Source organism: Scyliorhinus torazame, chromosome 15 (assembly GCF_047496885.1).
Source record: "Scyliorhinus torazame isolate Kashiwa2021f chromosome 15, sScyTor2.1, whole genome shotgun sequence".
In the NCBI taxonomy this organism is placed as follows: domain Eukaryota; kingdom Metazoa; phylum Chordata; class Chondrichthyes; order Carcharhiniformes; family Scyliorhinidae; genus Scyliorhinus; species Scyliorhinus torazame.
The window spans coordinates 114,792,705-114,813,258 of record NC_092721.1 but is presented as its reverse complement, the minus strand read 5'-3'; the positions used below and the strand labels follow the sequence as shown (position 1 = coordinate 114,813,258).

Here is a 20,554-nt window from a genome sequence, read left to right as displayed (position 1 = left end):
CTGACAGCCTGCTCAAAGCACCATCTGACAGGATTCACCATCTTCCTTTTCGGCAGAGCCTTGAGAACATTATATGCAGACGACTGCATGACTGACATGTGGGAAAGATGCGTTTCAGTTTTTCTACAAGCGACAAATGGTACAGCACAACCAGCTGAAACCAGTGTTCTGTGGCAGCGTGGCCAGATCCATACTTTCCAACACTTGGTTCAAACAGAAGCTCAGAATGCAGTGACATTGGGTGTTTGCATGCTGTGGGTCTATGCACAGTCTGATGCAGCCCCAGATAAAGGTGGCGATTAGAATGAGATTGAGTGTGTTTTTCCTCCCTTTAAATGGAGACTTATACATGGTGTCTGCACAGGCACGGTCTATTATTGATCATTAGATAAAGCAGAAGATTACTGACTGTTGTGGATATCAAGAGACCTTCCCACTCTACTTCAAATAGCACCAAACGAGATCCAATCAAGACAGGAAAGCTAGGTCTCAATTTCAGAATACAATCTGAGTGATGGGACATTCTCTTGATATCCTATTCAACCTTATTTCTCAACGAGCATTGCTAAAACAAGTTATCTGGTTATTTGTTTAATTGGTGTTCATGAGACCTTACTATGTGCAATTAGGCGGAGTTGTTTTCCTATGTTAGAACAGTGATGCTGTCCATTGAATTAATGAATAAATAAAAGATAGAAAAATAAAACGATTACTATCATAGATCATAGAATTTACAGTGCAGAAGGAGGCCATTCGGCCCATCGAGTCTGCACCGGCTCTTGGAAAGAGCACCCTACCCAAGGTCAACACCTCCACCCTACCCCCATAACCCAGTAACCCCATCCAACACTGAGCGCAATTTTGGACACTAAGGGCAATTTATCATGGTCAATCCACCTAACCTGCACATCTTTGGACTGTGGTAGGAAACCGGAGCACCCGGAGGAAACCCACGCAGACACGGGGAGGATCTGCAGACTCGGCACAGACAGTGACCCAAGCTGGAATTGAACCTGGGACCCTGGAGCTGTGAAGCAATTGTGCTATCCACAATGCTACCGTGCTGCCCGCTATGTTCTGATGACTGCCATATCCTTTTCAATCCTGATCCATGGCAGTCATCAGAACACTACAACTGGTCTCTATATCTTTAAGCCAGCAAAGGGAAGGTTGGGGAGAAAATGTGGGAAAACTGGATTTTTGCTCCCGATAGCTATTCAATAATCACTTTGGTAAGATGCGCATACGTTTGTTGAAAGTGATCGTGCCAAATGTCAACAGCCTTCTAATACCAACTTTCTTAACTCGCAGGTGATGAGGGACCATCAAGGTATCCAAGAGCTACCTGCGACTTCACCCAATACAGTTAAGCCGGCAAAAGGGTACTGCTTCATTAATCAGTATTTTTTCCCGACCTGTCCCATTTACCAGAGAAGTTAAACTGAGAAATATATCTGCAAAATATTTTCTAGGCTGGTCTGTAAATTATTTATCTACATTTACAGTTGATCTTGAGTGCTCACCTCCATGACTTGAGCTCTTAGCTCCATTGAATATACTAGTCTCTTAGCAAGCATAGTCTGGGTCAGGTCCACCAGCATTGCAATAAGGTTTCCCATGCCATCTCCAGTGTGCGCTGATGTAGGAATTAAGGACACAAATGTACGTGGATCTTTGTTCTCATAGAATAAAGCAGCATTCAGACCCTAAAAATATGATGCAGGATATCCATTAGCAATATATAGATAAACATATGCCCGAAGATAGAATCATTTCTCCCTAACATCTACAGAAAATTAAGCCAAGTTGTCACACAGATGTAAACCAAACATGTAAAATATTAGTGGAGCGCTCACAGAATTTTTTTTCTTTCTTTTTTTGAAATAAATTTAGAGTACCCAATTCATTTTTTCTAATTAAAGGGCAATTTAGCATGGCCAATCCACCTAACCTGCACATCTTTGGGTTGTGGGGGCGAAACCCACGCAAACACGGGGAGAATGTGCAAACTCCACACGGACAGTGACCCAGAGCCGGGATCGAACCTGGGACCTTGGTGCCGTGAGGCAGCAGGGCTAATCCACTGTGCCACCGTGCTGCCCTCTCTCACAGAATTTAACACTGGGTATATTATTGTTTTTTTCAAAATAGGTTTTTATTAGATTTTTCAAATTTTTACAATAAATGCAACAAAGTAACAAAAATAATCAGTGCAAAAAGGTACAGAACAGAAGAATTATAGCAAGCATAGGAACAAGCAAGATAGTATAAATTCAGAACAGTATACTTAAGGAACCAGTGCCTCTAGTTTATATAACGGATCAATTCAACAACGATTAACAAATTGAACTGGGGAAAGAAGAACAGTCCAGAACACATGCCTTTGTTCATTGCGATATGAAGACAAATAAAATGAGATGAAATAGCTCAGGGAAATCCCAACAGGAGTAAGTCAGCCATGGTGGAGCATATGAATTTAAGAAAAGGGTCCCTTACTTTACAGAATGCATCAGGCTTATCATGAGGTCAGGAATTCCATAGGGACGCATTCCATAATTAGCCTCGAGGCAACACGTTGATCTTATTCAGGGCGATCCAACCCAGACAAGAAACCAGTAAAGTCCTTTAATAGTTGTTTGTTAGGAGCCCTCTTATACCTCTCTGCTTCCACCAAACAAGACTTCCAGCCAGCGCTGGTTTTCCTGCATCCAACGTCTTTTTTTGGCCATATACGAGATAATCAATCCTCTGGTATAGGTCTTGCATGTTTCCCATAAAATGGAAGGGGAAATATCAGGAGTCGAGTTGGCAGAAAGAAAAAACTTGAACTCTTTCAAATATCTCTGAGCCGGAAGGCAACAAACCACCATGTTCTAGACTGTGGAGGGGAGGGGGAAAGATTAGGGAAAGAGTCCTGATTAGAGCTTTGAGTTTGTCAGAGTTGCAGGCCATCAGTCCAAATCCTTGTCCTTCATGATCTTGATGGTGGCCAAAGCAACAGTTGGATTATCAAAAGACTGCGGAGTTGGCGGATATAACTTTCAGGGTCACAGGATAAAGCATAACATAATTCACCCCAACCGCCTTGAGTTGCCTTCGAACCTCATCTAAGCCTCGATGCTTAATCTGCGTTGCTGCTGAAAAGTCCTGAAATGAAATCCTCGCTCCCTCGTGGAGCCAGGTTCCACCACGCCTTGCCACCTCCAGTACCTTCTGGTGATATTTAAAATTGTGGAAGCGGATGATTATAGGCATGGGATGAAGATCGTCCCTTGGCCTTAATGATAGGGTACGTCCTTTCCAATTTGAAATGTCCAGCTTTCACATCCAGCTTAAGAAAAAGTGGTAGCCAGTTCTCAAAGCCCTTGATAGGAGCCTTATTCTCCACACCCTCAGGCAGACCGACAACTCGGATATTCTGTCTCTGACCTCCAAAGCTTACAGGATTAAGGACTGAATTAGAGCTTTCTCCAAGGAAGCAACATGTTCGGACTTTAAAGAAAGATGCACCAGGATAGAAGCAAGCACCAAGTATTTAGTAAGCTAGGAAGCAACATATTTGACGTTCAGGATTCTCTCCTCCGCATCATCAAGCCTCATGTAGAGGAGGAAAATCTGGGATACACTCATTTAAAAAGGAAAGAGGGATAAACCTGGAAATTATCAATCAACCCAACATTGATGATAAAGACATTTTTAGATTTGTGTTTAGCATTTGGAAAAGTATGGGCTTAGAAATTAAAATTAGCTTGCATTTGTCAAGGGTAGTGTTTCATTAACTTGTATCAGTTTTTGATCAAGTTGTGGAGCGAGTTGATGAAGGTGGTACAGTTGATGTTGCACACTTTTAAAAGGCATTTGGCAAAGTACTGCATTACAAATTTGCCTGAAAAATTAAAGCCCGAGAGATTAAAGGGGCAGTGACAGAACGGACACATAATTGGCTATTATTTTTTTAAAAATTCATTCATGGGAGGTGGGCGTCGCAGGCTGCATTTATTACCCATCCCTAATTGCCCTAGGAGACAATTAAGATCAACCACATTGCTGTAGGTCTGGAGTCACATGTAGGCCAGACAAGTTAAGGACGGTAGTGAACCAGATGGGTTTTTACGACAATGAACAAGTTTAATTCCAGACTTTTTATTGAATTCAAATTTCACCATCTGCAGGAGCGGGATTTGAATCTGGGAACCCAGAACATTACTCTGGGTCTCTAGTTTGCTACTCCAGTGACAATACCACTACACCACTGCCACCCTTATATTAGGAAGACTCCTATTTGATTTATATATATCACACCCAATTCCAGGCCATTAATAAGGTACAATTTCAGTGTGTGCAGATGATAGGAAACTTGGAAGTACAGTAAATAATCAGCATTTTAGTAATAGACTTCAATAGTACATAGACAAGCTGGTGAAATGGGTATATATTTGACAGATGAAATTTAATGCAGAGTATTGCGAAATTATACATTTTGATAAAAAGAATGAGAGGCCATTAATGGTAATTTTTTTTAAAGAGGTGAGGGAACAGAGACACCAGGGGCTGTACGTACACATTTTTTTTGAACTGGCAGGACAAATTCAGAATACTTTTTAAAAACGCATATGAATTCTTGGCTTTATTAGTAGAGACATACTGATTAAATAAAACAAGGAAATACAAAATATTTTATAAAACACTGCTTAGGCCTCAGCTGGAGTGGTGTGGTCAATTCTGGGTTTCACATTTCAGGAATGATGTCAAGTCCTTGGAGTGGGTGCAGAAGAGATTTACTAGACTGATACCAGAGATGAGAACATCAGTTATGTGGAGGAAGTGGAGAAGCTGGGGTTATTCATAGAGCAGAGAAGGTAAAGGTGATATTTTTAACAAGTGCTTAAAACCAAAAATGGCTTCGAGAGAGAAACTAAGGCAAAACTGTTCTCAGTGGCAGTAAAGTCAGTAACCAGACGACACAGATTGATGGGAATTGGCAAAATAATCTGAGGCAACGCGAGGAAGCATTTTTTTTCTTAAAGACAGTAAATTGTGATTTGAAAAGCACTGCCTAAAAAGGCGATGAAAGCGGAATCAACAATAATATTCAAAAGATTATTGGATAAATAAAGGAAAAATGTATTGAGCAGTAGAGTAGGATTAATTGGATACTTCTCCAAAGGGCTGGCATAGCCAGAATGGGCCGAGTACGCCCCTTCTGTATTGTATCCTCACCGAAAAGAAGAAACTACGTAGAGAAATTTGGCGGAAAACATATTCTGAACATGAACGGAAACATTCCCAATATTCTCTCTCTCTCTCTCCCCCCCCCCCCCCCCCCCCACCCCCAAAAGATACATAACAGAGAAATTCACAAAACCTGTTGTGCAAATTCCACAATAGTGGATTTGGCTCTCTCGTCAAATTCATCTTTTGTGTTCTTCTTCTGTTTCTTTAATGTGGCAACCACATCTGCATCTGGACCTTTCTTCCAGTCGTACAACCTGTCAATCTGAAGTGAAAAAAAAGCTGACATGTATATCATATAACATACCTGCATGTGTGTGCCAATTTGTCACTTACCTGTAAAATAACCTCTCAGCCCACTAAATGCGGTGCATCAAAGCCAAAATAGGCTCCCTTTTATATTACATTCACTTCTTGTTGTAGTGGACCAGCAGTAGTTAATGACACGTGAACCTACAATGTAGGTTATGTTCCTATGAAAGCTTGGTTGTCAATGACATGAAGAAAAGATAGGTGCTATTTCTTACTGGAACTTAAATGCATTAATAAGCAAGATCCCCAAATATGTGGAAATGCACAACTATAAAGCAATTCATTTTCAGGGAATATAAATAAATGGGAATATTTAAAAATGCACCTTTTACCAACACAGTAAATCTTTCTGCTTTGCATTAGATTGACAATATCATATCTCAGTTTTCCGCACATTTGGCTAAAGATTTAAAAAGTGGACTTTGAATTAAAACAATTCAACAACTTAGATTCTGTTACATTTTGGGACATACTTAAGGTTCAGACTATATATCATTAAAAGTGAAAGAACAAGTGGATAGTGAGAAAATCATCTTGAGATCACAGATGTCATAAACCTGGACCAGAATAGGGCCAATGGCCTACCTCTGCTGCTAATTCTTGTGTTTGTATGTTAGTACAAGAGCAAAGATATAAAGCCAAATATTTATGCATCATTGGTTATTCAGCAGTTAGAATATTTTATCCAGTTTTGGGTATCTTATTTAAAAAAGCATTTCAAGGCTACAAATGCTAATTAGTGAAATGGTATCAAGAAAGAGAAGTCTTATTTATGAGGGCAGCTAGAACAGAGGAAATTGAGGGGAGATATGATGGAAGTTTTTGTAATGTTAGGTAGGTAGGAAATTACTATTCCACTAGTCAGTCATTAGCAAAACGGTATAAATTCAAAGACCACAAAAATAAAGGAAGATGCTGTAACAATGTCTGTAAAATGCAGAAGGTTCTTAAGACATGGAATGTCCTACCAGAAACTGTGATAGGAACAGAATATATAACAGCTTTTAAAAAGAACTAGATAAACATTCGAAAAATAAAACTTTACGAGTAGAGAGTGGACAGCTCTTTGAGAGAGCTGGCAGAGGTGCAATGGCCAAATAATCTCATTTTGTCCTGTAAATTATCCCAGGACAGAATCTTTGCTATGATGAAGGAGCAAGAAGTCCAAAGGTACACCATTACCAATAAACAAAAGTTCAAGATATATTTCTTCTGTTCTGTTGAGGAGTAACAGGGATGCTCGGAAGACAAAAGCAGGAAAGCAATAATCTATTTTTATGCAGTGGAAATATGGGGGGTGGGAGAAGGAAGAGGAAGAATGCGCAAGGCCCATCCTTACAACTAAAATGAATAAGTTCAGAAGCGTGATAACAATGGATAAAACAGAAAAAAAACAAATTGTGACAGAACGATATTGAAGCAGAAATACAATTATGGATTACCTTTTTCTTTCCCTCTGTTCATAAGTGTCATAAATCAGGATGAAAGGAAAGATCTTCAGTTGTACAGCAACAGAGGCCTGTCAGTACCTCAAGCATGTTCCACCCACCATTCAATTATATCATGGTTGATTTCCATTTGTCTATCTTTTCTCCATTTCATTTGATACTGTTATCAAGCATAAATTTAGCTGTCTCAGTCTCGCTCCTATAATTCTCAGGATCAAAACATTTCGGAGGAGTGATTTTAGCTTTCCACTGCTCATTGTGGAGAAAACACTTCCTAATTGCAGTCCTAAATGGCATAGTCTTAATTTTATTATCCCCCTATCCCCCCCCCCCCCCACAGCAGCTAACAGTGCCCAATTCCTTGAAATACAATATAAACAGTTGTCACCTCTGGCAGAACCCTTTAATTGACCTCTTCACGGTGTATTTGACCTTCTCAAGAAACAAAAACGCCATTAAGTTACCTCGTCTCGCCGAGGCACTAGGTGGCATTACCAGCCTCCAACTAATCAGGATTCGCCTCAGAGCAATCAGCAAGATGAAGGCTAGAACATCTGCCCCCGCGGGACCCGCCCGCAGTCAGATACTCCAAATATAGTCACTAAAGGTCAGGGCTCTAGCTCAATGCTCAAAATCGCTGATATGCTGTTGACAAAAGAGACCCAAAAACTGACAAGCTTGGAACAGGACCAGGACATGTGCGTGTGATTTATGGGTGCTCTCAAACAGCGCTCGCACGTATCTTCAACCCCTGCAAAGAAATTACTCATTCTGACTTTAGTGATGTGAGCCCTAAACAGTACATTGAGCTGGATCAGGCTCAAGATGAATTGCCGTTCACCCTGCAAAGAGCCTCACTTCACACTTCTTCCTCCTCCAATGTAGGCCCCAGCTCCTCCTCCCATTTGGCTTTCACCTCTTCCAACGAGACCCGATCCTCCCCCAAAATACATCCATTTATGCCAGACAGACTACCCTTTTCCGACCCCACACAAGATCCTCTCCAGTAAGGTTCTCTTTTAATAAATTTAGAGTACCAAATTATTTTTTTCCAATTAAAGTCAATTTAGTGCAGTCAATCCACCCAACCTGCACACCTTAGTGTTGGGTGGGGTTACTGGGTTATGGGGATAGGGTGGAGGTGTTGACCTTGGGTAGGGTGCTCTTTCCAAGAGCCGGTGCAGACTCGATGGGCTTTGGGTGGTGTGAGGTGAACCTCATTCAGACACGGGGAAAATGTGCAACCAGAATGTGCAGACAGTGACCCAGGGCCGGGATCGAACCAAGGTCCTCAACGCCATAGCAGCAGTGCTACCCACTGCGCCACCATGCCACCCAAGCTCTCCAGTAAGGTTGATAGCGGCGCAACCAGGAATGCTGGGTATGTCAGTCGAACAACATTTCGCACCTGGAAGTACCTAAACGCATCCAAGCCCAAGAGTCGACTTTCTCTTTCAACTCCTCCAGGCTGACAAACTGTCCCTCGACGAATAAATCATTCGCTCTCTCCAGCCCCTTCCACCCCCCGAAGGTGGCATCCAACTTTGTTGGCTCGAAAAAGTGGTTCATACAAATGGGGGCCAACCTTGACACTGACCCCAACTTGAAATGCTGATGGAGTTGCCTCCATATTTTAAAAGTGGAGACAACCACCGGGTTTGACGAATACTTTGCCGGAGCAAATGGCAGAGACGCCATCACCAGTATCACCAAATTGGACCTGCTACATGACCCAGACTTCAGCCGCACCCAATACCTTCTCTACATTGGCAGCCCAGTAATAAAACAACAAATTTGGCAGCGCAAGTCCTCCCAGTAAAAAGAAATTGGGAAGACACTGAAATAAGAAGAATCTTGGTAAAATGTTCACCTTGATGGACTGAACCCGGCCGCCAAGGACAATGGGAGGTTGTCCCACATTTGCAGGTCAGCCTTGACCCTACTGGTTATATTATAGAATTTACAGTGCAGAAGGAAGCCATGTGGCCCATCGAGTCTGCATCGGCCCTTACAAAGAGCACCCTATTCAAGCCCGTGTATCTACCCTATCCCCGTAACCCAGTAACCCCACGTAACCTTTTTGGACACTAAGGGCAATTTATCATGGCCAATCCACCTAACCCGCACATCTTTGGACTGTGGGAAGAAACCGGAGCACCCAGAGGAAACCCATGCAGACATGGGGAGAAAGTGCAGACTCCGCACAGACAGTGATCCAAGCCGGGAATCAAACCTGGGAACCTGGAGCTGTGAAGCAACTGTGCTAACCACTATGCTGCCGTGTTGCCCAAAGGCACGGTTAGGCTGGTATAGTTCAATTTGCAGAGCCGCGTCCAATCCCAAGCCACCTGGATCACAAATACAAAAAATAGGTCTCAGCGAGGCGGAAACGTAGCCCCCCACCCTCCCCAACTCCCAAACCAGCACCCCTCCTCCAAGTGCTGACTCACCCTCCCTAAATTTAACTTGTACCCAGAGAAGGAGCCAAACTTCTTCAATATACTTATTACATTCCCCATCAATGGCCCTGGGTCTCTCACGTATAGCAAAAAGTCATCTGCACGCAAGGACATCCTGTGTTTCACCCCACCTCTGAATATCCCTCTCCACTTATTTGAGGCCCTCAGGGCAATAGCCAGTGGCTCAATCGCCAACATGAACAAGAGGGGGAGACATAGGAAACCCCTGCCTCATCCCCCTATGCAGCCGAAAAGACCCCAAACTCATGGTATTGGCACGATTGCTGGCAGAAGGAGCCTCTTACAACAACCTCACCCATGCCAAACCCAAGGTCCAACCCAAACTTCTCCGAAGCCACAAAGAGGTACCACCATTCGACCCTATCAAACGCTTTTTCGACATCCAGCGACATGATTATCTCAAGTTCCCGCCCAACCGCTGGCTGAGAACTACAGTAACCAGCCCCCTCATATTAGACGACAAATTTTGGCCTTTCACAAATCCGGTCTGGTCCTCCCCAACTACCTCCAGGAGACAGGGTTCCAACCTCAACGAAAAGATCTTGGTTAAAGGTTCTGCGGCTACGACTTCCGGTGACGGACATGATGTGAGTGGTCGCACATTTGGCAGCTCCTGCTCGGGGCTGATGTTTTTGTTCCTTTTCCCCGGTTGCCGGGTGAAAGTTTTGTTGCCGGGAAAAAGGTGCAGGAGGTGATGGAGGAAAGCTATAGTCCACTGGGGAGGTCAGTGGATGGATTCACGGGCCAGAAGTGGATCTAGAAGAAAGGGGCTGCAGGAGCTAGAAACTCTTCGTGCGACACAGGGGAAGATGACGGAGGATAAACCCATTTTGTGACAGAGCAGTTGGTTGAATTTCTTCATGAAAAGTTCAACCAACAGAGGAGGGAGGCTCAGGAAAACCTTGCAAAGATGGTAGACCCGTTGAAAGTGGGGATCAACCGGGTGGAACTGAAGCTGGAGACCCAGAGCCAGGCGATTCAGAAGTAGAGGCGGTGGGGGAGCATGAGGAGCAGCTTACCTTGTTGGCGGCCGAAGTTGGGATGCTGAGGGAGATTTCAGAAGCAGCTCAAGGAGAAAGTGAAGGATCTAGAGAACCGCTCCCAGAGGCAGAATCTGAGGATATTCGGGATGCCGGAGGGCATTGAGGGAGCGGGCGCAGGTTCTTCTGTGGCCAAATTGTCGGAAAAGCTAATTGGGGAGGGAACTTCGACCGGCCCCTGGACGTTGATCGGGCGCATAGGAGCACAGTGGTTAGCACTGTTGCTTCACAACGCCAGGGTCCCAGGTTCGATACCCGGCTTGGGTCACTGCCTGTGCAGAGTCTGCATGGGTTTCCTCCAGGCGTTCAGGTTGCCTCACATAAGTCCCGAAAGACGTTAGATAATTTGGACATTCTGAATTCTCCATCAGTGTATCCGAAGCGGCTGGAATCTGGCGACCAGCAGCTTTTCACTGCAGTGTTAATGTCAGCCTACTTGTGACAATAAAGATTATTATTATTAGGGTGCTGATGAGGAAGCTGCAGGCGAATGAGCCGCCGAGGGCGATGATGGTGAGGATACACCGGTTTCTGGACAAAGTGAAGATCTTGCGGTGGGCTCGGCAGTCGAGGAGTTGTACTTGGAAAGGCAATGAGCTTCAGGAATATCAGGACCTGGGCACGGAACTGGCAAAGAAGAGAGCCGAATTCAACCGGGTCAAGTTGCGCTCTCTAAGAAGGGGGTAAAGTTCGAGATGCTGTACCCTGCCCACCTTTGGGTAACCCACAATGGCCATGAATACAATTTTGGAACACCAGAGGAGGCAATGGAGTTCTTGAGAGACAATGAACTTGCAGGAGAGGGAGGACATTGAACTTAGGAGGGAATATTGGTTCTCCTTGCCCCTCTTTTGTTGTATTGTGCTAGGTTCTTTTGTTTTGGGTGATGGCCAAGGGAGAACCAGATTAGGCTGAGGAAGGGGTGGGTTGGACAGATTTTTCTTTGGGGTTGGATTTGAAGAGATCTGCTAATAAATAAGCGGGTAGCGTTTGAGGTGGAGAACATAGTGTCAGATCTTGTGATGGTGAGCGGGAAATTGGAGGGGATGCACAGGGACAGGATGGAGCGGGCAGAGATGGCAAGGCTGGTGGAGGTGATCCTGCAGGTAGATAGGAGATATTCGGTGGCTCCAGAGGCAGGCTTGTTGAAGGAGTGGCAGAAGCTCCAGATGGACTTCGGGTTGCTATCCACAGGCAGTGGGGTAGTTGCGGAGGGCTAGGGAGCCAGTGTGTGAATATGAGGAGAAGGCGACCAGGATGTTGGCTCACCAACTCGGGAAGCAGGTGGCGGCGAAGGAGATTGGAAAGGTGAAGGGTGGGAGGGGAAGGGTGGTCTAGGATCCGGCGGTGGTGAATTGAGTGTTTGAGGAATTTTACAGGAGGCTACATGAAACAGAGCCCCCGGTGGGGTGGGGCGGGGGGGGGGGGGGGGGGGGGGGGGGGGGAGATGCGGCAATTTTTGGATGGGCTGGATTTCCCCAAAGTAGGATTTGGTAGAGTTTTGCGGCTACATTGCGCAATAAAATTGGGCTATATGATCCACAATCTGTGGGGTCCTTATCCTTTTTCAGGAGAAGGGAGATGGATGCCTGCCTTAGTCTCCCAGGGAGAGAACCCCATGCCAAAGAATCGTTAAACATCCCCATCAATAATGGAACCAGCTGATCCACAAACCTCTTGTCGAATTCCACCGGACACGGTGCCTTCTCTGTCTGCATCTTTCCTAACACTGTTTGAACCTCCTCCAATCCCAACGGTTCCTTCAGTTCTTCCCACAGTTCTTCTCCCACCTTGGAAAACTCCAGATCCTCTAAAAACTCTGCCATCACTGCTCGTCCTTTGAGGGCTCCGACCTATAAAGCCTCTCATTAAAGGCTCGAAATGCCCCATTCCGGGGTGGAAGCCAGCCGGCCCACTGAATCCCGAACCTGGATAATCTCCCCAGAAGCCTCCTGCTGCCTTAGCTGGTGAGTAAAGAGACAGCTTGCCTTCCCACCCATACGCATACACCATCCCCTTCAAATGCCTCAACTGGTGCACCGCCCTATCTGTCGACAGCAGGTCAAACTGCATTTGCAGCTTTTTCCTGCGTACCAATAGTTTTAGAGTTAGAATCATAGATAATCATAGAATTTACAGTGCAGAAGGAGGCTATTTGGCCCATCGAGTCTGCACCAGTCCTTGGAAAGACCACCGTACTTAAGCCCATGCCTCCAACCTATCCCCGTAACCCCACCTAATATTTAGACACTAAGGGGCAATTTAGCATGGCCAATCCACCCAATCTGCACATCTTTGGACTGTGGGAGGAAACCGGACCACCCGGAGGAACCCCACACGGACATGAGGTAGTACAAACTCCACATAGTCACCTGAAGCCAGAATTGAACCCAGGTCCCTGGAGCTGTGAGGCAGCAGTGCTAACCACTGTACCACCGTGCCGCCCATGGGTCGTTCACATACCCATGATCCACTCCCAGAATCTCATCCACTAACTTCTGGTGCTCCTTCTTGGCCTCCCCGTCCATATGTGCCTTATACAATATGATCTTCCCTCTAATCACCGCCTTCAACACCTCCCACAGAATAGAGGGCAAGACCATTCCATTCTCATTGAACACCACATATTCTTTTATGGCTTCAAAACCTTCCCACAGAACCTAATGTCTGACAAAAGCCCTACATAAAACCTCCATCCTGTGAAGCTGCGCCTGGCCCATGCCAACACTAGATCTACTAAATGTGGAGCATGGTCAAAAATAACCACCGCAGAGTATTCCAGTTTCAGCCTAAAGCGATCCAGCTTCCATTTAGTAAACAGTTTAAATTCTCCCCCCCCCCCCCCAGAATTAGTTGATGAGTTTATAGATCCAGTATTGCAGCCAACAACCGCCTCATAAACTACTTTGTCCCACTTGAACACGCTCACTAAGACTACTGACTTTCTCTCCAGTGTGCCTGAAGCCATCATGCACGACCTCCCTGATCACCTAGGACCTTCCCTGCCTGAAGGCAGACTCTTTTAGTGATTAAAATTGCCATCCCCAGGCCCTGCTACCAAAGCCTGAGTGGAAAACCTGACTAATCCAGATCTTCCGCAGCTTGGTCTGGTCCCACACACGCCAGTTGAGTCTCCTGTAAAACGCATCAGCCCAAACCCTTTAAATAGGAGAAAATTCTGGCCCTTTTCACAGGACCCCCCCTCCCACCACCACCCACTCACTATTTTCTCCCCTCCTCCCCCAGGTTTGCAAACTACCTGCCGCCAGCTAGCCCCATCCCAAATAAACAAACAACTAGACAAACAACTCATTGTGTCTCGCCAAAACAGGGCAGAAGCTCAGCCCCCCCCCCCCCCCCCCCCCCCCCCATTAGCTACTCCTGCTTATTGGTGAGGTAATCCCCACCCAGGGACCCCCACCCAAAACCCCAATAAAAACAAGAACATATTCCCCCTGGCCCACCCTCCCCACCTAGGTGCCCAAATCCCAATGTCCTTACTATACTCCTATACACATCCAAGTATCATATCAAACACCCCTTTTACAACCCCAAAATCGAAGAAAAAACTGTTTTTGACATAAAAAGTCCCCATTGGCCCTCCTCGTATGAAGGCCTCTGCTTGCTCCAGCGTTTCAAAGAAATGGTCTTTCGAGACAATCTTGACTCTCAATCGTGCTGGATACACCACCCAAAATCGCACTCCTTTGCTATACAGCACTGCCTTCGCCTTTTTCAGCTTGGTCCCAATGTCCTGGTAGATCTGCACTGTGTGGTCCTAGTGTCCTGGTAGATTTGCACTGTGTGCACCAGTCAATATTGTGATTCTTCTTTGCCTAATCCAGGACCAGCTCCTTCCTCTGGAAGCTACAAAAGCAGATAATCACGGCCCTTGGTGGCTCATTCAACTGTGGGTTCTGCCAGAGTGCCCAATGAGCTCCATCCAACTCAAGAGGGGCAAACACATCATTCCCAACTAATGCCCACATCAGCTGAGAGAACATCCCCGCAAAGTACTCGGTTGACCTCGAGACCTCCTCTCCCTCTGGCAGCCCCAGTATCCTGAGGTTCAATCACTTCGATTTTTTAATTAATTTACGGGATGTGGGGGTCACTGGTTAGGCCAGCATTTATTGCCCATCCCTAGTTGCCCTTCAGAAGGTAGTGATGAGTTGCTTTCTTGAACCGCTGCAGTCCTTGATGTGTAGGTACACCCACTGTGCTGTTAGGGAGGGATTTCCAGGATTTTGCTCCAGCGACAGTGAAGGAATGGCACTATATTTCCAAGTCAGGGTGGTGAGTGACTTGGAGGGGAACCTCCAGATGGTGGGGTTCCCAGGTATCTGCTGCTTTTGTCCTTCAAGGTTGGAGGTCGTGGGTTTGGAAGGTGCTGTCTAAAGAACCTTGGAGAGTTACTGCAGTGCATCTTGTAGGTGGAACACACGACTGCCACTGTTCGTCGGTGATGGAGGGAGTGAATGTTTGTGTAAGGAGGAGCAATCAAGCGGGCTGCTTTGTCTTGGATGGTATCTATCGAACTTCTGGAGTGTTGTTGGAGCTGCACTCATCATTACTCTCCCGAGTATTTCATTACTCTGCTGACTTATGCCTTGTAGATTGTGGACAGGCTTTGGGTGGTCAGAAGGGGAGTTACTCGCCTTGGATTCCTAGCCTTAGATCTGTCCTGGTAGCCATAGTATTAATATGGCTAGTCCAGTTCAGTTTCTGATCAATGGTAACCCCCCAGGATGTTGATAGTGGGGGATTCAGCAATGGTAATGCCGTTAAATGTCAAGGAGCAATGGTTAGATCCTCTCTTGTCGTAGATGGTCATTTCCTGACACTTGTATGGCACAAATGTAATTTGCCACTTGTCAGTCCAAGGCTGGATATTGTCCAGGTATGGCTACATTTGGACATGACTGCTTCATTATCTGAGGTGTCACGAATGGTACTGAACATTGTTTGCCGATGGCTGCACATTCCCACTTCTGAGCTTATGATGGAAGCGAGGTCGTTGATGAAGCAGCTGGAGATGGTTGGGCCTAGGACACTATCCTGAGGAACTCCTGCAGTGATGTCCTGGAGCTGAGATGATTGACCTCCAACCACCACAACCATTTTCCTTTGTGTCAGATATAACTCCCAACCAGCAGAGAGTTCCCCCCCTCATTCCCATTGACTCCAGTTTAGTTAGGGCTCCTTGATGGCATACTTGGTCAAACGCTACCTTGATATCAAAGGCAGTCGCTCTCCTCTCACTTCTGGCATTCAGCTCTTCTGCCATGTTTGAACCAAGGCTGTAATGAGGTCAGGAGCTAACTGACCCTGGCAGAACCCAAGCTGAGCATCCGTGAGCAGGTTATTGGTGAGTCTATCTGCAGGTAGTTCAAGACATATTGAAGGACGGTGAAGGATGATGCTGGGATTTTGGCATCTCAATTTTGCAAATGTTTACAAGAAGGACTTTGAAGAGTCACAGAGTGCAAGAAAAAAACTGATACACTTGCCACTATCTTCAGCCAGGTGTATCAAATGGATCCGCCATCTTGACTTCTTCCCAAGATCCCCAATTCAATTAATTTCAAGTAAAATCAAGAAATGGCTGAGCACACTGCACAAAGGCTATGGACCCCAGCAGCAGACCAGCTACAATGCTGAAGACTTGTGTTCAAGAAGTAACCAAATCTCTAACCAAGCTATTGCATTACAGCTGAAGCACTGGGATCTACCCAATAATGTGGAAAATTGCGCAGGGAATCCTGACCACAGAAAGCAGGACAAATCCAAACCGGCCAATTATCACCCTATGAGTCTACTCTCAATCATCAACAAAGTGATAGAAGGCATTACCCTCAGTGCTCTCATGAGACATTTACCGGGCAATAACCCATTCACAAAGCAGTGTTTTGGTTGAGCCAAGAACATTCAACTCCAGATCTCATTACAGCCTTGGTCCAAATATGGACAAGCTGAACTTTTTCTTTCCTACAAACTTTCAAGCAACACATTAAATCAGGAATACAAAACAAAACAAAAACATTACAAAACTCATAACTACATGCTTCCTTTCAAAATTCCATTAAATATCAATTAAGCCAATAGATAGCAAAGAATTCATCTATCCCATGTAACAACTTGTATTTAGATAGTGGCTAAACAAGGCAAAATATCCCAATGTATATCACAGAAATGTTACCAAACAAAATTTGGTACCAAACACAAATGAAGATAGTAGTACGGTGACTACAAATATTTTACGGTATGGTTTAAAGGAGGGGGAGGTAGAGAGGCAGAGAAGTTTCAGTAATGAATTCCTGAGCTTAGGGCACAAAAGCAGCTGAAAGAATGGTCACTAATGGTGGAACAATGAAAATTTTGGATGCATGAGAGACCAGAGTCGAAGCAGCACAAAAATCAGAGGGCTATAGGGCCTGAGGTGGTTTTCGAGCTATTGAGGGGCAAAACCGTGGACGGATTTGAAAATAAGTATGGAAATTATAGTGGAACAAAAATTTTGTCCTCCCCGTTAATTTCATTTTTCTATTCATTCAATAAGTCAGACTAGACTGAAACAGATATGCCACAAAGTTCAAGAGCAAACTGTATTTAATCTAATTTTGCTTTACAATCTATTCACAAAAGCAGTAGCCTCGGCTTGCAATTCTTAAATTAAAGCCATTACTCACCTTATTCAGTGCAACAATAAAGGGGCATTTCTTTGTTTTTAGCAGGTTTATGGATTCAATTGTCTGTGGCTCCAAACCATGCATAATATCAACGACGAGGATAGCAATGTCACAGAGAGAACTTCCTCTATTTCTTAAGTTACTGCATGAGGAACAGCATAGCAAAATAAAATATCTTAAACATAGATATCTCCAATTTAAGCATTTGAAGTATGCATCACAACAGAGATATAACATCTGGAGTCATGCAATATTGTTTACTATATGAATATGAAAGTTTGTTTATCAATGCCATACTGGAAAGAAGAGATAATTAAATGCAAATTGGCTATTCAGTTATTTAAGCTTTGAAGCTGGAGATCAGGAACAATTAAAACTAAATTCCAGTGGCAGGTGCAATTAAATCTTCCTTTACCAAAATGTTCAAGATACACCAAAATAAATCAGTTCTTACATGTACAGCAGCTGTATGGCATTTTCACAGGTACTGAACTCTCACCGCAATCATAACTGCTCCCGAAAGATGGGAGACTTACAGAATGATGCTGGTGAGTATGCATAAAGAGCATGGTATATACATGAGCCAACAGATCAATGGTTGATCAGCGGTGTGATGCAAAGAGTGGAGAGGAGAATTTATTCAGTGTAACTAAGAGCCGCAGTTTAGTAATCTGCCCAAGTGTCAGAATATGGATCCTATTCTTGCCAATTTTAGACCGCATCTTAGATTTCAACTAAACTTGGCTCAAGTACTGTACCTTTACTTTCAAGTCAGAAAAATATTGACGGCTAGTCACAACTTATATCTACTTTGGGAGGGAAACACAATTTACAGGGCAATAATTTAATATTGATGACTGAACTATTAATGAAAAGAACAAAAAATATGGAGGATCTACGGACCTTTAAAAATGGCAGTTTTGTCAGTAATCGAAAGGGGGCAGACGTGACTCACATGAGGGGAACCCAAACTCAGCAGGGCTATTTGAACTCAGTGCAGAGTTCAAACAGATCTCATATTTAACTTTGCAAGTGCCTTAACCCACAGTCTGGGCGACACAAATTTGCAGAGTCGACAAAACATTCGAAGACCAGAAAAGGTCTACATAACCATCATGATGTAATGTTATTTTAAAACCCCAATCTTTTAAAAATCAAAAAAAAGACTACTTGTGTCCGTGAATTGGAAAGAAACTCTATTAACAATTACGAAAGCTGTTAAATTATAAATGCTGGCTGCTTTACCACAAGCTAGAATTAGCCCAGCAGGAGGTTCCATGTTCACAGTTCCACTGAGCTCAGAGGTTATTCAAGGATTAGTTGTCTTTGATATGGGTTAATGAATAGAAGCTTGTTTTTTTAATAAGTTATTGAACACAAAAGTTAAATCTCAAGATTTAAAAGTATTGAGTAGGCTTTCAAGAATGAAAGTTTTTAAAAAAAATATGGTGAAAGTTGCAATAAATATTTAGATCTTTAATTTATTTAATTTTAATATGGCTTCGGAGGTCTGCCCTTGGTGGAAACTGGATAAGGTAACATGGAGGATGTAAGGGCCAAGGATGGTTCGTCAGCTGGGATGGGAACATGGTTGGCATTCAGTTGGCAAAGGGCTATGGGGTAGGTGGAGTGCATAGGTTGACTTGAAGTTGGCAGGACACGAGTTGGGATGAGACGTAGATTGGGGGGAGAAAGAGAGCAACAGGGTGCAAGCTACCGTGTCCAAAATGTAGCAAAACAACTGGGACAAAGTCCCAGAGAACTGAGGCAGGCCTTTTAAACAGTCCATCTCATCATAGGCCATAGGGGCTGCCCTGTCTCCAATCTATGTCTGGGGGGGCAGGTCCAGACTTAGCACGCCCCATGCCCCAGAATGAAGATTGTATTATTTGGGGGAGTTTTTGCCGAGGCAGGAGCGTCAAGCCAAGAAATTCGCTGAGTCATGCTACCCTCTATGGCAGCAGAATTCTGGGTCTAAATCTTGAATTCACTTAATTGAATGTCTTTTGTCAGTTGTTCAACTAAATATGTTTCATAAACATTTATGTAGATATAGTGTGTTTAGCATTTGTTACATTACATGTCAAAACAAAGATGAGTCAAAATGAGACATTGCTGCAAGGTCAGTGTTTTAAAAGAAATTACCAGCTTCAATTAAGATTTCTTCCCCCTTCTGGCTCCAAAGTAGAATACTGCTAGTTTTAAAATGCACACCCCCTTACTTATTATGGGAAATGCTACTTTGCTTCTTGTGATCTGAAGAATCAGTCATTAAGACCAACCACCTAGTTTAAAAAAAATTTTACCTGAATGATTCGTGACCTGGTGTGTCAATGATCAGCATTCCTGGTATTTTAATTTCATCTTTCTCAAACTAAAACAGAGTTAGCAATGAGTTATTATTTTTTATATTGTTTCACAAATATTCAGTTAAAAAAAAATTGTAGATTGGTATTGCAAAGGAACTTGACTCAAACATATCTTTTATAAAACCGTACATTTTTCACCATCTTAGTTTGTTCCTTGATGGTTTCTAGAGGGACATTGGTTGCACCGATCTGCTGGGTTATACCACCTGCTTCACTGTCCTGCACGTGCGTATGACGGAGCTATATGCAAAAAAAAAAAGAAAGCAAGCATACATTAAAAGACAACATGCAACTATGTGCCTCATTAAAAAGTTCACAAATGCATGCAATTCCAGTCTACAAAGCATGCATCTTATATCAATATTCGTGAAAATAGCCTGGTGAACAGGTCATTATTTCACCAAACGTACACGAGTGAAGCAATCAAGTACTGAAGTTACTTCTTAAAACACTTGTGTCTATTGTTTTGTCTCACTGCAACTGAAATTGCTATATGACCATGATACGGGAGGCGCAGGGAAAGAATTGTTCGAGCAAGTGTTGAAAGCCTCCTGCAGAGGGAAAGAAAGATGATCAGTGAACTGCTTTTTTCGCTTGAAGTATCTCCTTTTAATGATGGAATGTGTGCAGAGCACGTGTACAAATCCACTTCTAGTCTGTCTTAGTGTCCTTATCTCCAAGTTCTGAATGTTGGGGTTAAAGAAGTGGCCCCTGCGTGGTGGCACAGTGCACTGCATCTCACGGCGCCAGGGACCCAGGATAGATTCTGGCCCCAGGTCACTGTCCGTGTGGAGTTTGCACATTCTCCCAGTGTCTGCGTGGGTCTCACCCCCACAGCCAAAAAGATGTGTAGGTGGATTGGCGACACTAATTGTCCCTTAATTGGAAAAAAAGAGCGAAGATTGCAGGAACCACATCAAAGACACGGTGTTCATTGGTATATCCTTACCATATTCACAGCTACATTTGTCTGACTAACCAACC

The 20,554-nt window shown here is 44.1% G+C and overlaps 1 protein-coding gene across 2 annotated transcripts in view; it reads right to left on the bottom strand.

Moving 5' to 3' along the window:
* The window catches only part of eif5b (eukaryotic translation initiation factor 5B), a 170,926-nt gene that overhangs the window by 65,970 nt on the left and 84,402 nt on the right, over nt 1–20,554 (bottom strand). For both annotated transcript variants that reach the window (XM_072476584.1, XM_072476585.1), the window contains exons 12-16: nt 19,700–19,810; nt 19,508–19,575; nt 17,202–17,343; nt 5,366–5,497; nt 1,524–1,706 (exon numbers count right to left, since the gene is read on the bottom strand). In XM_072476584.1, coding sequence (XP_072332685.1) covers nt 1,524–1,706; nt 5,366–5,497; nt 17,202–17,343; nt 19,508–19,575; nt 19,700–19,810 — 636 coding nt within the window. The remainder of the gene's footprint in view (nt 1–1,523; nt 1,707–5,365; nt 5,498–17,201; nt 17,344–19,507; nt 19,576–19,699; nt 19,811–20,554) is intronic.